This window comes from Lineus longissimus, chromosome 4 (assembly GCF_910592395.1).
Source record: "Lineus longissimus chromosome 4, tnLinLong1.2, whole genome shotgun sequence".
Taxonomy (NCBI): domain Eukaryota; kingdom Metazoa; phylum Nemertea; class Pilidiophora; order Heteronemertea; family Lineidae; genus Lineus; species Lineus longissimus.
The window spans coordinates 17994927-18017369 of NC_088311.1; the positions used below are offsets into that span (position 1 = coordinate 17994927).

Below are 22443 nucleotides of genomic sequence, written 5' to 3' on the forward strand. Positions count from 1 at the left end.
AAACTCATATCTTTTGTCGGTCTCTCTTGTACGGTGGCTGGGAAAGGACATCGTGATTGATAAAAAAACAACACTACAACGTTGTAAAGACGACGTTTCGGATATTTTGAATCCTTTTTCAAAGTCTAATGTACAGACAGGAAATATATGTTTATATATAAGTACAACAGAAGACGTGAGGATGATGACGGACGTCATTAAAAACCAGGACTCCCTGTCCACGTGTCTATTTGTTGATATCTAAAATAAACAAAGTCATTGATTGGCCGGAGGGCAGGGGTCAAAGGTGAAGGCACTGTTGAATTTACGCTTCGGGAGTTTCCGGAGTATGGGAAAGGACATCGTATAATTTTTTCAGGGCGCGACGTCTTTCAAAAACAACAAACGAAGAAATTTGTTTTCAGTAAAATTGTTTTCTCCCCTTTTAACACTCACCGAGGCTGGGCTTACTCACCCTTACAAAATGGTTTTGGTGTATTACAATCACCTTGCATGTCAGGTATTAGCCTGACACTAAACGATGTCCTTTCCCAGCCACCGTATGCATCAAATGATAATGTTGATAATCCGAAAGTTCCTTTATTTATTTCATATTAATTCTCATCAAAGCTCTGAACATCTTGGCTGTGACGTCACTTGATAGCAATCTCCCACAAATTGGGCAACAGGTAAATATATCAGGGAGATGTTTAAGACGGAATGTGATCGTACTACCTTTGACAACTATTTCAGTAGACGAAGAACCAATTTTGACCTGTCCAATGAACTTTTGCAATGCTTCCTGTCAGCCAGTCACAGCAAGCAGTTTTGTTGGATGTCATTGTGACAGTGAATGCGAAATATTTAAAGATTGCTGTCACGGGCATGAATCCTGCAATATCACAAGATCGACGTCATTTGATACACAATACCTTCCATATATGCTCTGTATGACCATATTTCATAAGTACACAATATCCGTCGTCAGTACATGTCCCCAAAGTGCCTCTAGGAGTTTGAAAAGAGCTTGTAACACGAGACGTTATTTGGTTTCTTCTAACATCAAATTAAGTGGCGATGATAGACAGTACTTTCAACTGCCCGTCACAAACAACGGCACATTATTCAGAAATATCTTCTGCGCAAGTTGCCATGGAGTAAGCCTAAATGACGTTGAATTCTTGAAAGCGTCTGTTTTCTGTGAGAATACCTTAGATGATACTGTCGACTTCAAAAAGGCGTCAGTTTACTTAGACTACACAATTGGTCGAAAAAGCTTCCTTTCCAAATGTCAAGTTGGCGACATTTTGTTCAACAAAAATCGTACGTTCGTAAGAAGTTGTGAGGGAGAGCAGCAGTTCTATAAGGGTTTCGTCAGTTTGGGGGAGTTTGTTTCATCATGTAATCAGGGGTTACGACACGTCATAACAGATTTTGATATTTTAGAAAAAAAGTGCGGTCGAATTAATGCTTTCATTGATAGATACAGCATCTATGGACATACGAGATACAGAAATATATATTGCGCGAGGTGTAATGGCGTTAGCGATAACGACACAAGCTTAGCTTGCTCTATGCATCATTTTAACAACACTATTGGTGACAGTTCGGGTGGCTCAACAAATGATCTTCATGGCTTTAGTACCTTGATGGATTTGACTCAAACTCAAACAAAAAAATGCATAAATCGTCAACACGTTTTTGACCTTGTCTCTAAATCATGTCGGCCACCTGTAAAATGCGGCATCGGATTTGTTTTCTGGAACGGAACCTGCAATCGTGATCCACTGGATGAAGCGTATGAACTTCCTGTGACCAGACAAGGGCGGTGTGTGTCGGTGCGCCTTGAGATAAAATCCCCCATATCAATAGTAAGTAACAAATCATATTCCCAAATGAAAGATGCAATAAAGTATCAACTCTTGTCTTGGGTCACCAGTCTTTTCAACATTTCGGAAAGCTTCGTTTTTAATTTTGAGGTGAATGTCAATTTATTTAATAATTTGTATACAAATGTCAAAGATGGTAATTTATATCAAGTCATGAGCCATGACATATATATTATTACATTTTGTGTCAAAATATCACCATCAGATGATATTTTACGTGTTATGCAAGACATACACTCGCACATGTGGTTTGTCAAAAATACATCAAACGTGCACGCGTACGGAAAGGTAATGATATCGAACCTAAACGCACTGCCGCCAACGTGTCGAACTGGTAAGCTCGTTCAAATTGTTCTCAATTCAACATATCAAGAATTCCTTAATGAAACTGGGAGGCTTAACGATTTGCCGAGTATGTTTCTAATTTTCGATAATAAGTTTGATAAAGAACGTTTCAGTGTCGAGGGCAGCCAAAGTGTCAATATATACCTCTGTGACCTTTATGGCGATAGGTTCAGAAACTGTTCAAACGTAATTGAACATTCCTTAGATGATTTTCATGTCACAGAAACGGCGTTAAAACATAAGCTATTTGGGGAAGAGATTAAGAAATCCGAAGTCGCCATTATAGGGACAAGAGTATTAACTTGTTCTCGCGTACAAAACACGACAAGCACGGACTCTCAAAATATGGAATTTTACATCTCCGTCGGTGGGATATGTCTCTCAATTGTGTTTTTAGTTTACACTCTTCTGACCTATTGTTTATTACCACAACTGAGGACGCTTCCAGGTGTTCTTCTTATGCAATTAGCGGCAAACTTGTCCCTTGCCCAGTTGGTCTTCATGGTGGGTATAAACATGGACATCAGTTGGCTACCTTGCAAAATAATCGCGATAGCTGGACATTACCTTTGGTTGGTTACATTTTGCTGGAAGTCAGTCATTGCCTTTCACACGGCTAAGACGTTTGGGTACAATATGATGGCCAATGCGTCGAATAGCAGCTCAAACAGATCTCAAAAATATTACAGTTCATTTGCCTACGGTGCTCCAAGTCTTGTCGTGATTCCATGCATCGTCATATTCTTCTGTGGGTGCACAGATATTGAGATCGGATACGGTCCTTACGCGGGAACCTCGGGAGCATGTTGGATAAGGGAGCGATACACACTTATTTATGCTTTCATGGTACCACTGGGGGCGCTTCTTGCTGCAAACTTGACACTTTTCACTTTTACGGTGATAACCATATGTAGACAAAAAGCAATGACCTCTCTGACAAGAAAGAATGATGTCAAACGAATGGATGTCGTCTTGTACATTAAATTGTCGTTTTTGATGGGATTCGCTTGGATTTTTGGATTTATATCCGGATTTACGGGAGATTCTGTCACTGGCTATTTGTTCACGGTCCTCAACACGCTGCAGGGAGTTTTTATAGGGCTTTGTTTTGGACTGAACCGACGGGTGATCAGAATGTATAGAAAAAGATTGGGTTTTGAAGTATCGCAGGAGACGGGCGCTAGTGGCACACGTACCACAGACGTTCATGGCTAACATGATACAGTTATCGTAGTTTCAAATACTGGCAACACTTGTAAAACCTTTCGTCTTCATCACCAACAAAATTTGTGTATCTTATTAGAATATACCATGACTACATTGACATGATTGAAGAGAGTATAAGACCATGAGGTTCATGATGAACTCATGTGTGTGTGGATGTATTGGACGTTTGAAGATATCATTTATATGCGGATTGATATGTGGCGACGCGTGGCATGGAGCAACCTCATGTTCAATACTCCCTTTAAATGTAGACAGGTATATTTAAATCTTGGTGAGATGCACAACCGTGGTGGTCAAGGTATGCCTGCAGCTGAGGACTATCGTGGAGGTGCTCGATTTACCCCGCTACTCTGACGATAATTGAAATGATATGGGGTCTTCATAGTGGGGTGATGTGAAGTCCGAACTTGGCGTGATCTCTCGTAGCGCGAACTGGAGTTTTGGTAAACCGGCCTGGCCCGTCACAATGTACGGCTTAGCGGATCGAAGCCTATTTAAATGGGCTAGAGTTGTACCTGCTAGTAAGTAATGAAGTGCGCTTTCTACTCTCCAAAAGCTGAGGAAAAAATTGGAAAAAAACGCCAAAAAACTTCCAGAAAAAATTGTTTACTTAATTGAAACAGATGAAGAACAAATATGTGGAGTTAAAAGTCGCGCTCACTCCTGTCAGAAGCGTTTCAAGATTATCCTCATCAATTGAATAATGCGTCATCGTGGTCTCTATACTTGTTTAATTAGTAAAGACCGAAGGCGGAGTGAACTCAAGTATTTGAACTGACCTATAAACAAGAGGCTATACAACCGTCAATATGGTACATATGTAGGCGGGAAATGACATAAATCAGAAATATCCGGCCGATAAAATATCTCCCGCTAAATTCTACCATAAAATTTCGCCGTCAAATTCTGTCTTAGGAAATCAGGAGCAGAGGACGGTATGTTTTCTTAATTTTTTACGTCGGGTGTTGATTTTGCAAGTAGCCATTTCTGTATGGTGTATGTGTCCCTCCCGCCTACCATAACCGTCCCATGTATATACAAGCTTACAATATTTCTGCCTCAATCTGTTCGCTGTCTGGTGCAGCAGGACTTCAATGGATAGAATAGTACATATTTGTGTGTCTTGGATGTAAAGCTCCTCTTTGTTTTTTATCGATGTGGTGTAGGAGGGTATGGTCGGTCCTTCATCCCCCCTTACTGGATTGCCTGATTAAGGCAGGCGACGGCTCTTACTTGATTTTTGAATCATGTACATTTACATGTATTCGACCGTGTCGACTGATAAATACCTATCATCATGACAGACGACGAAAGCAGTTCGTTTTTTTGGCAAGAAAATATATGAGGTCACTTCATCGCCAGGTTGGGTCGCTCATTTGGTTGGGCCACTTAATCGGGCGATGGTGTGTGTAGTGGGTCACTATTGGCATCCTGAATTTCAGGCCAACACTCGGCATTAACTTCCGAGCTTGCAGTAACGTGTGCGAGGGGAGGAGGATACGACTGGCTCTGGATTTTCGAGGATGCCTTCATGTAATCTTAAGATATAATCAGCTGATCTTGTGTCACTTATTCGGTTGGGTCCGGTTGGGTCAGTTAATTATAATCTAGTGTAATGAAGTGATGTCAACGAATCATTTGTAATATGCCTCGGCTATTGGTCAGGAGTTATGATACAGCGTTGTATTCGGCGTTACACTCTGTGAGGTGACCAGTCCTGTGTGTTCCCCTTTTGGTCCGAACCAAAAAAACCCATTAGAGGCCTAAGATATTTAAGGGAAAACACTCACAGAGTTTACACCGGTGTAATGTTTTTGAGTGTTTCTGTTTTTGAGTGTTTCCCCTCATTGTTTGGGAACGCTCAAAAATAGATTGACAAGTTTTTCTGTGTATCCCCCTGTTGAAAAGTCGTGGTCTCTCTAGCTGCCTATTGTTTGGAAACACTGACACATGGGGAACAACCACAGATGTTACACCGGCACGTGGATGAATGTCGAATATGAAGCTAGGCCTACCCCGAGCATATTTAAAAGTAACTGGAGGATATCGCGCTTAATCTGACCGACTTTCACCAAGTTTTACACAAATCAGCGAAATTTTCGTTAGTATCTGCAAGGACTTGCGCAGGTTTTCGCTTTTTGTGCAAACTTAGCTATTTGGTACAAAAAACATACCTAACTACATTAAATCGACAGGTAACTCGTTAATCGCGCTAAAATGAACATGACTTGCGTAGCGCCGTGTGAAGAGCAATATAGCACACAAATTAGCGTAGCCTACGTGTAGGTTGATCGAGTGCTGCATGCATGCGTATGCCCACATAATTATAAGCCATTGGCCTTTTATAGTGCTCAGAGAAGGTAGGCGACTTTAGGTTAAATGTATCTTGAGCTCAAGTTTCGGACTCAACAGACGCAGTTTCTGACATCGTTGATTATATCGTTTGCTCATCAACAGATGTATAACACCAGGCTAATTTTGCTTCTGCGCCATCAACATACACTACCCGCTTTGCTTATTTTACGGTATAGTACATTCCACGTATGTCTGGACGGGCATGGATAAAAAGCCATGTATAAAAGCCACAGCTGCAGCCTGGTGCATGGTGAAATGCATTCATGAGAATATCTAGGCCGATACGCGAGTTGAAAGGCCCAAGTCACAGAAGGAGTTTCATGTTTGATAACTGGTGCAGCAGCAGCCTTGGATATCAGACCGTGTGGAAGGTAAGGCAGTAAGTACAAGGCATTGTGAAAGACATTCTCCAGAGATCTTCGGGCCGGATCGTTTCAAAAAATACACTGTGAGTGTAGAAACGATCCAAAGGGTTTGTGTGACATCAGATACACCTTTTTCGTGTTTCTGCGGTTCTGTTTCTGTTGCGTTTCTTGTTTTTGTTTTTGTTTTACAACTACCCTTTCTGGTTGACCTTTGTGTAGCTTTCTAAAGCTCTGACATCGGTGAAACTGTGGCGTATATATTGTACAGGTGTAGATGTAATGCTTAAAGAGCGGCGAACATAACATAACTGCACGACTTTACCTTTCCTGCATCGAAATGATATTTCAGTGTGACATGTTTTTAATTCAGCGCATGCGCAATACATCGTCGCGGATCGTTGATGATCTCCCGGGAGTAGACTATACCCTGGCGTGTTCGTCCCATTTACTCTTTTGTCACTAGGTCATGACTGACGAGACGTGTTCTTCATTTAACAATGAAATGGTACGCCTCGGGAAATACCTTTAATGTTATACGACCACATAGTTTCCACACTGTAAAGTTCATATTCGTACAAATTCGTTATCCAGCAAGTGCTCCTAAAGGAGTGCATTTACGATAGAGTACATGAGAGTCGTGAGCTTTAAGGAAGACAAGGTAAGCGTTTTAGTGTATTTTTTAGGAAGAAACGAGAGGTTTTCCTTCATTTCTCGAATGAAACAACTGCCTTCCTTTGCTTTCGAGGAAGAAACGGTAGGCTTTCTTTCATTTAGAGGAAGAAACGACGACTGCTTTTCTTTGCTTTTCAGGATGAGAAAGCAAGCAAACTTAAGTGATGGGGTCGTAGTAGGCTCAAGGCAAGGCGGTAGGGCATCGCAAGACATAGAAATAATGCAGAAACAGAGTTTCTCTGCGTAAGAAGTTGATACCCAACCGGAGGTGGCTGTCTCGCCTACGCCGCGAGTGTGGCGCTAAATGTTGGCCAAAACTGAGCTTTTGGCGGAATGACAGCCCCAACCGCGGCGTTAGGTGTGACAACCAATACCGATAGTATTAGGCACCGTACCAGTTTCTGTTCTAAAACATCTCAACTATACATTAAAATCTTAATGATTTGCCATTGCAGTTCGTACAATAGATTTGGCAAGTACGTGTACATGTAGCCTACGGAATAAACTCCGAGCAACTCATATAAACACGTCAAAATGGAAGGAAACCGTCCAAAGGTTTGCGTGGTCGGAGGAGGTGTGATTGGTTTAGGCTCGGCATATTTCATCAAAGATCTCACGATTGGACACCAGGGCGTGGATGTGACAGTAATCGCAGAGAGATACCATCCGGACATCACCAGCAGTGTTGCTGCCGGGTTTTGGGCTGTGCTAGACATCGTAACTGTCTGTAAACCAGAACAGCTAGCCAAGCTAAGGTGAGTCAAGGTCTCTTATAACGGTGTTGCCTATTCTTTTAGGAGGAAAGTTGCAACTGCTTCTCACTCTCTGTATCCTCACCGTAGTGAATGCATGCTAGTCCAAAGGTTAGAGACAGCCGAAAACCGTGTAGTACTGTACCACCTCACAGCTTACAAGCAGTCAAACCAAGTGGGCCAATTCGACTCCATTCGTCACGTAGTCAAAATGGGTGCATAAATTGTCTATTGTGAGCGACAATCCACACCATTCCACTTCTAAAATGCATTTTCTATCAAACTGCGCACATCTCACTCCTCGACCTATATATACGTTCGAGTTGATTTGAACTTTTTATGTGTTTAAACAGAACTCGGCATTTGGTACTTGGCTGTGGTGACGAATTCGAAGACCTTTGCCAAATTCATACTCTGACGCGTGAACATCGGCGTCCGCGTTTCCGCGCCACGATACTGGTATAAAACAGCACAAATGGATGGTCGCACGTCGAAGTATGAATCGGATTTACCCTTCTGGGACAAAGCAATATCAAGGACGTATTCTATATCCTATTGTTGTCAGTTTGCTACTGGGATTAAACCAAGAATCACCCTAAAGTATACTGTGGCGATGGTTTTAGCCGGTTGAGGGGTGCATGTACAAAGGCCTGTCTTACATGTACGTGTATAGACCACGTGGAACAGACGTGCCCAAACCGGCTAAATAGCGTCTACACAGTATTCCCATCGAAAGTTTGGTCCGATAAACGATACATTGCTGTTTGGTTTCCAATGCATGCGATTATGTTTGAATCGCATAGCGCATACATGGATATCGCAAACTAAAAGCTTTTGTTGGGAACCTTCCCTTGAACGGTCCGTATACGAACACGCTTGGCCAGCAGATTACCCACATACATACTAAAATAATGAATGCTACCTATTCCGCTGAAAGCGACTGCGGATCACTCATCTCTTGTCCCCCATATGATCCGTATATTGTTCTCATAGACGCACAGGTGTGTGGCGGCCTTTAGTTAACTTTGCACAGTTTTTACGCCTGTCATCTAGCTTGAAATGTCGTCCGACATCCAAACATCGCAAATACTTCGCGACGAAACTGCGACCCACTCAAGCAGTAAAGAAGGAAATTGATCGCGTTGTTCGTATATCGAAGTAAATTGGCTGTCGCGTACAGAAACAACGATAGAGAATAGATGTAGTAATCGAGGACGACAATGGTACTTTGAAATAGATAGTAACCAAATTGAGGCATCGTGAGAAGAACGAACATAATGCTGACTGTCAACAGCATGTAGGTCATACTGGTCAGTTTGGCGGTTTCTCCGTCTCCTTGATTCGTGTTGGAGAGTCGCTTCCGTTCGCTAAAGCTCCGCAGAACTCTTGCAATAATGGAACAGTTGCACAGGGCTATTACCGAAAACGGTATGCCTGAAACCGCCAGCATATCCACCCATGACCACGTATTCAACCAAAATAATTTGTACTCTAAATTTGGGTATGTACATTGTCGCTTGGAATCATTTGTCAGTTTCATATAAACAAGTATATGGCTATCTAACAAGAGAAGGAACAAAGCGACAGCAATGACGGAATTCAAGGCGCCCTTCTTCGTACAGATCCTTTGCGCTTTAAGTGGATAACAGACAGAAATCCATCGCTCAATTGTGATAAGCATGATGATCCAGCTACAGAACTGGATTAAAAAGTACGTTAGATACATGTGTAGGGGACAAGAAATATAAGAGAGCTTCCGAACGTCTATATTAAAGTAGAAACGTATCCATTGACGTAACAAACCGGTGTAAAGTAGAGTTGTATCTGATATTGCCAGAATGACTAGCAAGATTCTTGTGGATGATTTCCCAAATTTTCTAGTCAAGAGGACAGCTATTGTCAGTGCGTTGAAGACTGTTCCAAAACATATAAGAATTGGCGAAATTATGTTCCACAGCTTGAAGCTTATCGTATACTGCCAGAAATCATCCAAGGATTGTTGGTTTTCACTCCCTTGGGTGGTTCCTCTCTGATTCACTGTTGCTGCGTTCATGGCATTGTCATCCATATCTTCCGCCTAGAATTATCAGTCTGAGAGGATGTTCTGAATGAGTGTCGAAAACCAATCGGATTTCTTCTCGCGTTTACATCAGAGACCGAACATATCTCAAGAGGCAAAAGCGAGCAGCTCCAAGGATATATATGTCTCTAAAAGAATTTGACGAGGCCGACAAGTTATTTTTCAAATAATAGAACACAGCAGTTTTCACAATAGGAGAACCTATTTCAATTATGTTAGAATCTATTTTGATATTTTTGGTGAACGATTTTTAAATGAATTTACCTGACTAACTATATCATTATATATATTAAAAAATAGTTTATTTTAAGTTTGACCAAATCCTGGGAGTTTTTTTTACATTGTATGTCTATTCGACGAGGGGCAAGAAGAAATCATTAAAACTGACAATTTGGAAAGCCTATACATGTATGACACGTGAATACTGATAGGTCGGTTACTCACGAGTGTTTTCTTTAAAGCGTTCAGATATGAAAGCATGCAACTCTTCAGATTTCATTTACAATGGTTGTAATAACAGTATGACGAAAACCACGATGAATAATTTGGCAAGAATATAGTGTGTCGTGAATATAGTAGATGTCCATGTGCGTCTTTCTAAGTTCACAATGAATATACATGTACTATAAATCATAGACTTACCGCTGATAGAAATTGACATCAACATTTACTTAATAAACACTGTATGAGTACATGTAGATCTTCAAAACACAAAATTTCGTAAATATTCAATCTAATATATTTTGTTCCTTTTGCACAAAACGCGGTTCGGAGGTAAGCCAAGTCGGGTTCCTGTCCTCAGCACAAGGTCGTATTCACCATGCCAGGTAGCTAACATCTCTATCAGACATCCAAGAAGACGACCATGCGAATGACCCTAGAATGCGAGGATGGGTCGATAATCGAAATGTTGAATCATATACAGAGTATTTCTCTTCAAATTGATAGGACTTACGCAGCAGTTGCACTTCTATGATTTTTCGGTCGCTGCCCCTGCTTGGACTACCAGTGACGATGATTTTTATTGGGCTCTAACGTCGTCAAAAGTAGAATCAGATGCATCCGTATAGGACTGTCCACGAAAAACATCCCGAAAGGTTCAAGTGGTATTTAAGTGACTTGTTCATTCAAGAACTGGCCGTGTTCTCTGTCAAAACACAGCTCCCAACTCGACGTCAACTTGCTAAAATGACTCTTGCAGAAAAGTCCGAATCAAAAGGGCAAAAGTGGTGTGCGGCGATACGTAATCAAAAAAACCCTTGGTATGGTGATCTGTTGATGATGCTTTGAAAAATAAAGCCAATACTTACATGTATTTCATAGCGTGTTCCGTGGTGCGATAATACTGACAACAGCGTGTTTTTCCACCTTATATATATTTGAAGACTTGGTGTTATTTGATCTGTTAATTTGATGGTTGTTAGTTTATGGTGAATTATCTAAAGGCGATAAAGAGCTGGCAGAGCCGCGGGGTGCTATTTTGCATCGCCTATAACAAAGTATACAGGGTGGCGGAAAAAACAACTGGAACACGCTTTATCTTTTCATAACTTCTCCTGTATTACGACTAAGGTAATGCAATTTAGTAGGGCGTATTACAGGGTCAATCCCGGTATATGGTGCAAATTTTACACATATCTATTCAATAGTTTATAAATGGCAACAAAATAAAAATAACAATTAAAGTGCCTATTCTCCATACCCGGCGTGCTCATTAGAAATAAGCCGATCAGGTAGTTCTACTGTGGGTTTCGGCACGATGCAGAATTTGAAACGGGCAAATGGACGTATTGTACAGATGCAATGGCTCGCCTATTCTTTTTCCTTTTATTTCTTAAAATGTATCTCTTTATTTGCTATAGAAAGTGGTCCGTGTCAACCTGGGACCATATGAACAGCCTCAACTGTTCAGAAGAAGCTACTGAAGCGGGGACTTGTCTCTCATTTGGATACACCTTGTTGGATAAGCCTGACCCGGTGAGCCATGGAATCATTTTGACATACTATGAGACATAAATGAGACGTTTTAAAAGCATTTTTTGTTACCAGCTATATTTTTAGCTATTTCATTCAAGGTGCAATTTCATACTAAATATTTTGAGTTATTGTTTAAACCTCATCAACTACACGTACATATATCTGTAATGGCGGGCAATTTGAGCTCTACAGTGTATTTCTGTTCTGACATGTATCTGCCTTTTTCAGCATTTTTTGGAATTTTGGAGGGACACCTTCTTCAACTTCAGAAAAATGGGAAATAGTGAACTGGAAATGTTTCCCCCATTCAGGTTAGTTAAAGGGAAATTGTATACGTACAATGTACATGTAGTAGCCACATGGGTCAGAATAACTAAGTACACAGTCGCCGATTGGTGCCTACTACCGTGCAGCACATCATCGGAACTTTTTCTTCGAGGAAATTGTGTCCATTAACTCTAAATTCTTCTTTATACGATAAGAACTGTTAGACCTCCACTTTTACAATCTTTTCTTCTTTTCAGACATGGTTATAGCTACATCACCCTTCTATCGGACTCCGTACGATATGTGCCATGGTTAATGAACAAGTAAGCTATCCCGATCATTGCCTCGGACAATTCCATACATAGCCTAATACCGGCTATAACGTGCTTGATTTATCCCCATAGGAGTTTCTTGACACATTTCACGAGTATTAACGCGGCGTAAAATAGTAAAGAATTTCTGCATGTTAGGCCATTACGATGTGAAACGTCTGCGTGGAGAAACATTTAGGCCTTTTAAAGCCATACCATGGAGGTATATAAGCGTTTGTCAAGTAATTTTCAGATAAATACCAAAACGCGCAAAAGTGCAAGTAGCCCAAACACGAAAGTAATTGGTTCATCGAAAAAATAGGGGGGGGGGGGCGAGGAGTCGGGCGGTTATTTGTGTGCACTGTGCCGGCATTTTCCTCACTCTACACTTGAACCATTATTTTTTTGCGTATAGGTGAAGGGTCTTGAAAATCGAAAAATGTGCTTACGCACTATTACAGTATATATGGCTCCGGCCTAATGGCGTGTACTCCACTGAGTGAATAGGCGACACGAAAATGATTATATACATAAAATGATAGTATACACATGTACTGTCCTGCAAAAGTATGGAACAATTTAAATGCCTAATGCAGATGTATACAACGCAGGTGATCAAATCAATGAAAAAACCAGAAACAAGATTTTATTAATATCGGCTGCATTTGGCTAACTATTATGGGATTTATTCCAAATCAAAAGTATTTAATCATTTTGTTCTGTGTGTCACCTACATGTTTTATGTAATCCGGACGTAATTTTCCAAAGCTTACAATATATTTTTTCGTCAGAAGTGCCTCATTTTAGCTGCGATGAGCAGTTAAAAAATTGTTGAATGTAAAAAACGACCTTTTTCATGGTCTTGAAACAGCTTCTAGGGGGAACGTAAGAAGGCGTTGTCGAAACAATACAAGTTTGTTGAACTCATTTTTCTGTTGGTTTCGTCTTTCAGACTGAAGGAAAAGAACGTCAGATTTATAACCCGTAAAATTAACAGTTTAGTAGAGGTGAGTGCATTCGGATAGTTTTTTTATAGATTTAAAATCAACGCCGTGGTTGGGGTGGGTACTGATAGAGGAGAATAGGACACTTAGTAATCGAACCGGGGACCTGGAGTGACATGTTAAGCGCAAGGTCAAGGTGAAGGTCAAGCTAGTTTATTGCATTTCTCCAAAATCACAAGTCGATCGGTCACCGTAATTTTGGTCAGCGTATATGTACCAGGTCATGGTATCCCGCAGCTTGATATACAATGTACATGGGAACATCACTCTTAAACGACCCATCTCAGTTAACCTCACCGATATTCACGTAGTTTTATAACAGTGTATACATGTACAGACAGTCGAGCTAATACAGATCCCCTCCGAGCATGATTTGAAAAGGTCATGTCAGTTGGAATATGTTCACCATACAGTCCATATCGGTAAAATATGAAATACCTCTAGATTGGTGTCACCAGCTGTACAGAACTTTAGAGAGAAATCATTTATGAAATGTCACATTATACTTGCAGCTTGCGAAGGATTATGATGTGATAGTCAACTGCACTGGTCTTGGAGCAGCGCAGCTTGTTGGCGACAGTCGGGTTCAACCAGGCAGGGGGCAAGTTATAAAGGTATGTGATCACAAGGCCTATTTCCACACACATGTAAGCAATGCTTACAAGGCCTTTTTCCGTGGGCAAAATAATAAGGGAACGCGTGCGTTACGCAGCGTAAATGATAATGTTGAGATATAGGCTTATCGTGACTCTTCAGATGTAGATTGCTTTATATATACATGTAGATGGCACATGAGCTTGACTGGGCTCATACTCGAATTCCGCTTAACATGCTTAAAACAACGACTAAACTCACCATGCTGACTATCATTTCTCTTTCATCAATTCATCATCAAATAGGTCCAAGCGCCATGGATAAAGCAGTTTGTGACTCTTCAGATGTAGATTGCTTTATATATACATGTAGATGGCACATGAGCTTGACTGGGCTCATACTCGAATTCCGCTTAACATGCTTAAAACAACGACTAAACTCACCATGCTGACTATCATTTCTCTTTCATCAATTCATCATCAAATAGGTCCAAGCGCCATGGATAAAGCAGTTTGTGATTGCAGTTGAAGAAAATGCCTTTTACTACATTTTTCCTGGGTAAGTAAATTCTCCTGCAATTGATCCTCACTTATTACGCCGAACTGCCCGCGCATGAAGATCGTACACATGTATGAAAATATGCGCATGGGAAGAGCGTCGGTGATACATTATACCGGAAACTGTTATATATATCGGGTGGTCCAATAAAAACGAGTACACTACTATGGAATTTTGTTTACATTTACGTGGAGAATGAAACACTGTACGCCGGGCGAATTCGTTTGAAGTCCTACGAATATCTCCACCCCCAGGAAGATGTCTCCAAATTGTTTGCTTTGTTTTCCAGTCCCGATACGGTGGTGCTTGGGGGTACCTACCAAAAAGATAACTGGAATCTGGAACCCACCGATGAAGACCGAAAGAATATATGGGAGGGATGCTGCAAAGTTATTCCCAGTTTAAAGGTAAAGCCCGATTCACTCGGTCTTCTTGACGTATTCGATTAAAGCCTTCAGCTCTTCGTTTACCGATACCGCTCAGTTTATTGCCCTTATAGGGATCGGGCTATTTTTGTTTCTCATCTGATCAGCTATCGTGGACGACAAATATACATTCAACAGTATGCAAAAGGCAAAACTTCTGTTGAGAAAAATCGTTGCGCAGTGACTGGCCAAGTTTTCTCGTACTTTTCCTCCTCATCGTGGCCGGGCTGAGGATAATAGTCGGTACTTGAAAGGACAGTGCAACCGGTCACCCCTAGACTTCGTCGTCTTCAAACAGGTGGCTGAAACGTGACGGTGCATGTAGCGCATACGAGCCACATTCCACGGCACATACATGAACATAACTTATTCAAAAAGGATTTTTTAGGATATCTTTGGGACAACAACAACAACTGCAACAACGTTTATTAGATGTAGTGTACATGTGGATACAATCCCTACTACCTAACGGCAAAAAACATATATCACTACCAACTTTATGAACACATACTTAAAGCCAAAATGGGCCTTGATATGTGGAATGTGGCTGTACATTGTATTGTATTTACATGTATTATGTGGTTTTAAACTGCCTTTAACATGTTTAATTTCAGCATGCGAAAGTGCTTCGGGATGCAGTTGGTCTTAGACCGCTGAGGGACTCTGTTAGACTGGAGTCGGAACTGATCACAACCCCTCAAGGACGAAAATGGGTAAGCTATTTCGGCCACCACAAATGTGCACCCCTTATATCAATGAAAGATTTTTGAGGTTGTGAAAAACCTTTAGGAAGTTTTATTGCAAAGGTCTTATCAAATGTCATTAATAAACCCCGCTTGAAATGAACACCCTGTTGTAAAAGGTAAGCTCATTAATACACCTCGTAAACCCGCTGTCTGGCTGTCACTTCGCTTCCTCTTCTTCTTCTTCGTCGGTAAGTTTCTTGCAACATGGTTTTCGAAACTGTTCTTGAGAAATGGCCTCGAAGCCTTTTTTAAAAGATGTAAGTCAGTTGAATTTGTTTGTCGTTATCTCCATGGTCATCGTGGTGTTCTGGTATTTCGACTGCCTTTATATGGGGCTGCAGCACATCGGAGGACTGCAAGTCGACCGCTGCTTTGAACGCGTAGGGAAAACTGTAGCTGACACCTTCTTCCTCCAAGAAAATTCAGATAGCGGGCTACGGTATAAAGCAGAAAGAAAAGTTGTCATACCGAATGAAAAGTCAATAACCATACATGTATATACATTGTACTTGTAATATATTTTCAGGTTGTCCATAACTACGGACATGGCGGGGCAGGCATTACCACCCACTGGGGATGTGGCCAGGAGGCCGCAGAACTGGTGAAAGACTGTTTACAGAAAATCGTCCTTCAAGCAAAATTATGATCAGACGCTTTCAAGTTTATATTTTTAAGTGTGATGTGATAAAAAGTAGTGATTTATCTACATGTACGTGCCAAATAACTGTTTGACAAATGTACTCTCTGCTATTACATAACGGAAGTTAGGCACCTGGAGTTACGGAAAGTGCAATTTATGGTCAAGTGTAATTTTTATTCCAATCCAAGCAATTTTTCGTCTTATAAAGGGGCATAGCCTAGTATGTAAGCTTACATATTATGTAAGCTTACACGTATATACATAACTATTATGTTGGTTTTTCATACAAAAATGGCTTCTAGCGGGATCGTGACGTCTCCGAACAGGATGTCATTGAAAAAGCATTGAACTGCAATAAACACTGCACTAAAACTTGGTCTACCAAAGTCAGTCCGAAATTCACAAGCCATGTCAAAAACTATCTTGCAGCAATGGCGCAAATCGTGCGATACCGCACGTGGCGGCGCATGATGGCAAGCAGGACGTGTATTATCCTCCTGGCCAGGTGCACCACACGCCCAAGCTGTCCCTGTAAAGGACGTCTCCCAAATAGCCGCGACTTGAGGATGATGTCTACAACCACATCAGAAGGCATCGAATGTTTAGAAAAGATTATTCATGTTTTGCTATTCAAAGATCTGATTCAAAGGGTTAACCAGAGAATAAACGGTTTTAAACGTTTTTTGATCTACATTGCCATGTTGTGTCTCTGTTTTTCCATCGTTGTGTTACCACCTGGCTGATGCATAGAGGTGTCTTGCTCAATGGACCAGTGCAGGGATCAACAAGCTGATCGAGGGTTGCCCAACTCTGCGAGTCGAGGTTGGACTCGCAGAATACAGTCCATTTCGTCATCCTGATCGTCTGTAGCGCGAATGGACGAGCCCGGTCAACTACGTCCGGAGTGGCGAACAACCTCTGTGATTGAATCAAGTCTCGGGCTGACCTTTCAGGCTACCTCGAAACGTAGCCCTTATATGGATTACATATCCATATCCGATCTGCAGTTTCCTTATCATTTGTGATTTGGGATTTGGGATGCCAGGGTCGGAAAATAAGTACTTTTAGATTTTCAAACTGATATTGCACTTCCGGCAACAGTGTCTAAACGAAGAAAGTTTCGCGAACGAGGGAAAAAAATCAAAGTATTGATGCCAACTTTCTTTAAACAAGCATTGAAAGAGGAGACGGAATATCAGTTTGGAAACATATACATAGCTTCTTGTCCAGGCATATCCACCACAACCACAGCGAGATGTTCTACATGAACTACAAAGCTGACAGAAGGTTATAATGAAACGGCCAGGGGCCATTGTGCTCACCGTATAGATATTTGGTGCTTTGGAATTCATCCAGGTTAAGAAACATTGTACATGTATAGTATATAGGTCAAACCAAAGTCGGTATGACATGTAATGTATCGTTGCTTGGAGTAAGTACCATAAGAATATCATCAAAAACAAGTCACTAATAAACGAGATATTGCACTTTTTACCTATTTTAGTTTTGGCCTCCTGGTAGCCAAGTTGAGTACCAGATCAGATCGAAATTCGGTGTCTGAGGTTACATGACGTAGGGAGGCATGTGTACCAAATTTCAAGTTCATAGCTTCAGTGGTTAAGAAACGTGCAATATTTACACTCAAATGACCAATTTACGCCATATGACCTCTGTGACCTAGAAAAGCAGGTCAAATCAAAAACTCATATGATATGTGATGTATCCTTGCTAGGAGAACCTACCATAAAAATTTTATTGAAAACGAATCACTAATAAGAGAGATATCACAATTTCTAGGTTTTCACTTTTGGCCCCCTGGTGGCCAAGTTGAGAATCAGACCGGACTGAAATTCAGGGTCAGAGGCCAGCTGACCTGGGGGGTCCTTTGTACAAAGTCTCAAGTTCATAGCCTTAGGGGTTAACAAACGTGCCTACACTCAAATGGCCAATTTACGCCATTTGACCTCTGTGACCTTGACAAGTACGTCAAATCAAAAACCCGTATCATATGTGATGTATCCTTGCTAAGAGTATCTACCATAAATTTTTTACCAAAAACTAATCAGTAATAAGTGAGCTATCACACTATTTATGTTTTCAGTTTTGGCCCCTAGTGGCCAAGTCGAGAATCAGACCGGACCGAAATTCAGTGTCAAAGGTCATCTGACCTAGGGGGTCATGCAAACAAAGTTTTGAGTCCATAGCCCTGGCGGTTAAGAAACGTGCCACTGTTTTAGAAATAGGATACGACAGACGACGACGACGACGGACAACGACGACGGACGACGACGACGGACACTGCAGTGTTGTATAGACTTCCCTACGATAAGCCAAAAAATATACATTGTACTTGAGTCGGGCATTCGATCAGACCGTTTTGATAATGACAGCATGAGGCAACATGCACGGTAGGCTGCAGTACACTACAGCATTCAGTGCCAAGCTGCTGCAGCGGCTGCAGTGGCTGTCCATAGGATGTCGATACATAGGCTTACATTGGTTCCTCATGTTCATCCCTCTGCTAGGCCGCGCGTGAGCGCAGGTATGAGAAACCAATCTATATACACAGGAATATCATATATGCAATTTTCCGAACGATCACCAATCCAGGCGGTGGTGATCCAGGACACAAGTCACAATCCAGTGAATCAAGCAGTCCAGTGATCCATTTTTTTCCGTTACCCCATCCTGAGGAAATCAGGGGTAAATGCTCGCTTCTCCGACCCTGTTTGTGAGCAGGGCCAAAGAAGCGAACATTAACCCCTGATTTCCTCATGATGCCAATACCCCAGTGTGTTCAATTAAGGCTCGACTGTGGTGCTCAGCCTCACCTCAGAGAGGTGGGCAACAGTTGGAGAGGGGGCTGTTTGATGATTCCCAGGATGAGGACATGGTTATATAACGGTAATGTGTTGCAACTCAAAATTAATTAAAAGAATTTTCGGATGTATTTTACATTAAATATGTATTTTCTTTCTTACATGTACATGGTATTTTATTCAACATAACAAGATAAAAGAAATTTCAGACAAATACAAAATACTACATTTAAATATATAAGAAATTGAAATGGACATGATGATACAAAGCTGATTACTCGGGGTCAAATGAGTTTTATTTCCAACATAGGGTTATTGGTAAACATTGCACTGATACAGACACAGGCATCAAGCTTTGGTTGGAAGAGGCAAATCGGCTCTTCAGGCAAGAGCAAACTTAGAAATACTCCAGTTTTACAGATCTATAACCACTTCTGAATAGTTAAGAAGCGAGAAATATTATGCCCATAGTCGTTCAGTGCCATTGAATGTTTAATTATCATGATCATCGGACATACAATGGTACGACAAAATTCTCGTAGATGGCAGCACAAGACTAGGTTTAACGTCAATCTTGACACCAGCGGCGCTCGTTCCTTGCAAATTTTTAAATTTCGGCACTGGGGCGAGTTTGGGTTTAACGCCAGATAGGCCCTACAATGGTTTTGCACTATTTTTAGACAAATACATAGGCCTAATAATAAAAACCTTTTTCAACTCTACTGTTTATCAATATCACCTATTCAAGGTCCTCCCGTTTACACTTACAGTCAAGAACTATTGCCACATCGGGAGTGAGAGTGAGTGATAGTTCCTCCCGATGGGCCGATCAAAAGAAAATCCCAATTTGACTTTGAGGGTTGATATGGAGTTTCCTGCCATGCCCTTGAAAAGACCAGTGGCAGTGGCACTACTGCATGTACTGTCTGCTGTCTCACTGCTTCACCATGAGGCATTATCTGTTTGAGAAGATATCCATCTTCCTCCTGTCCGAGCGACTACAGGATCCCCTTTGGGAGGTAACCTCTCATGAACCTCTCGATTCAGAAGAACCTCCTCGCTAAAGTTGGAATGGTTCCCATACTATAGTGCTTCCCTAGAACCCTTTCATCATCATCCCCCCTCTTTTTCGTGAATGATGAGATGCCCATATCATAATTCATATGGCCTCTACACAATACAGAGGAAATTCCCCCTGAATCAGTGAATGGTTGGACTTGGAGGATCATAGATGCCCTGGAATGATTTGGAACTGATCAATAAAACAACGACTTATTCACTTCTCTCGATAAGAGCTTTTTCACTCTGCACCTCAAATGTCACCAATTCAAGAGCTCAAACAATTATGAAAATTTGTTGATTGTAAATAAAGAATGGTACTGCAGGCAAATAGAAATGTTAAGAGGATACTGGTCCATTTTGACAGGTATTCAATTCCTACAGATAGCAACAAGTGCACATTCGAAAAAATTGGAACGGTACAGGTCTGGATCCTCACAACTTTGAATGCAAACAGAAAGAAATCTGGCATGTGAAAGAGGAATTTTATTACCGATAGGTTAAAGGCAGCGGTAGTTTGCTAGCAGTCCAATACACAACAAATTTTTAGTCTGTTCTATCTACAATAGGTTCTATATTGTACTGGCCCACTACTAAAACTATCATTGCCACCTTTTGGCTATAAAGTCCTTCATTACACACCCATCTTCAATCCATCTTTTAAACTACAAGGTGAAGCTGAAATTCATACCATTTAATTGCAGTTTTAGAGATTTCAAACATTTTCTTCTGTTAAAATAAAAGTTTCAAATTTTTGGTGTTTTCAAAAACATTTCTTTAAAAGGGTGGGGTCATGAGTTCAGGTGGAGATGAACAAGTTTTGCCTTTTCAGTTGCATTCAATGTCGAGATGACCCATTCGTCATGAAGGTTGCTAAAAGCGTCTACACTATCAGGACGTGAATGATATGTAACACAGCTTAGATACGTCATGTAAGGCTAGAAAAGTAAACTACTCTTATATAAACGGAAGTCTTCAGGCAGCAGCCAGGTAGAATGTAGGCAATATTAAGTTAAACGAAATTGACAACAGAGATCTCTCCTATCTGACAGACTATTAGAACTGTTCAGGATGCACCAGGAATATCTATCGCTAAACAAAACAACCCCCAGTCCAATTACTGCACATATTATTCACATGAATCTCACCAATTTGACCCCCCAGCTGCTGCCTATAGTCCCTCTTTAAGGTAACTTCTACAATCAACTCTTACTTTGAAACAGGAGTTGAAAATTTCACAAGTGCATGTACATACATGTATTAGCATCAGGCTATCCTTAAAATTACGGTGCTTTGTAGTACCCCAGCCCTAGATGTTGAGACAGGGTATTGCAGGTGTCAATTTCGAAAAAAAATTCTCTCACAAGAATAGAATACTTTTTATGGATTTGGGTTTCAGCTGGATTGGTAGGGGAACTGCAAACCAATATGTTTTAAGAACGGCCTTAAATATAACTCCAGTACTTACAAAACACATTGAATGTGCAAGGCTGTCCAGGCAAGTAAAATTTCACTCTGTAACTTCAACTTGCACTAAACATCAACAGCTATTAGTACAGCAGAACCTCTCTATTAAGGACACCTTCGGGACTGGCAATTGCTGTCCTTAATAGAGAGGTGTCCTGATAAGAGAGGTCAAATTGAATAGAAACTACCAATTTGGGACCAAAACTAGTGTCCTTAATAGAGAGGTGTCCGCTAAGGGAGGTTCCACTGCATAAACTAGTAAACCTAATAACCTAATAACCTACACTAATACTTCTAATAATCTGAGAGACTTGGCTGTTCTAAAAGCTGCCATTGAGCAGAAGTTCTATAGTATCAGGCCAAATCCATATCACACCATTTTAATGTGTCAACGCCAGTGAGAAGAAGGTGTACATGTATGCAGAAAAATAACAGGATCCAAAACCTTCCTCTGATGAATAAATCTGACATCAAACTTACGAATATTTTGCACATGATGTTTTTTTTCAGTATGGGACATGCAAAACTGCATGTTCATGCATATCATCAGGAATAAAGACTTTTATAGTACTCCAATAGTCTTCATTTATTCTTGATAATATCCATTGAATTCAATTTCAGATATCTTGACCAAATAATATTTGTACAGCTGGAAGTGCATATCTTATCTTCGCATGATGATCACCAGCCATCTTCTAGCCATCAGCTGTTGGCAGTATTCTACAAAGCTTTTTAAAAGTGAAGGATGCAAATGTTTGGAGCAGCTGACTCCTAAAACCTTCATCCAAACTAACTTCTTCTTGGAATGAAATCGAAAAACGAATTAAATTTGATTGTAAGTACACTTTCAATGAAGATGGAAAGTTTCACACAAGGAGGTGATCAAATGTGGCTAGATTCGCATATAATACT

The 22443-nt window shown here is 40.9% G+C and overlaps 1 protein-coding gene across 6 annotated transcripts; it reads left to right on the plus strand.

Moving 5' to 3' along the window:
• Positions 1 to 5780: 5780 nt before the first annotated feature.
• Positions 5781 to 16877, plus strand: LOC135486579 (D-aspartate oxidase-like). 6 transcript variants are annotated; one of them, XM_064769496.1, is made up of 11 exons: positions 5781 to 5800; positions 7288 to 7587; positions 11527 to 11641; positions 11870 to 11952; positions 12166 to 12231; positions 13172 to 13226; positions 13736 to 13837; positions 14305 to 14375; positions 14665 to 14782; positions 15415 to 15513; positions 16073 to 16877. In XM_064769496.1, the coding sequence occupies exons 2-11, from the start codon at positions 7367 to 7369 to the stop codon at positions 16190 to 16192; spliced, it is 1050 nt and encodes a 349-aa protein (XP_064625566.1). In that variant the 5' UTR covers positions 5781 to 5800; positions 7288 to 7366; the 3' UTR covers positions 16193 to 16877. The 6 variants fall into 6 exon arrangements, with proteins under 6 accessions (XP_064625566.1, XP_064625562.1, XP_064625564.1 ...); XM_064769492.1 differs by lacking the exon at positions 5781 to 5800 and adding an exon at positions 5820 to 6174; XM_064769494.1 differs by lacking the exon at positions 5781 to 5800 and adding an exon at positions 5820 to 6166.
• The last annotated feature ends 5566 nt before the right edge of the window (positions 16878 to 22443 follow it).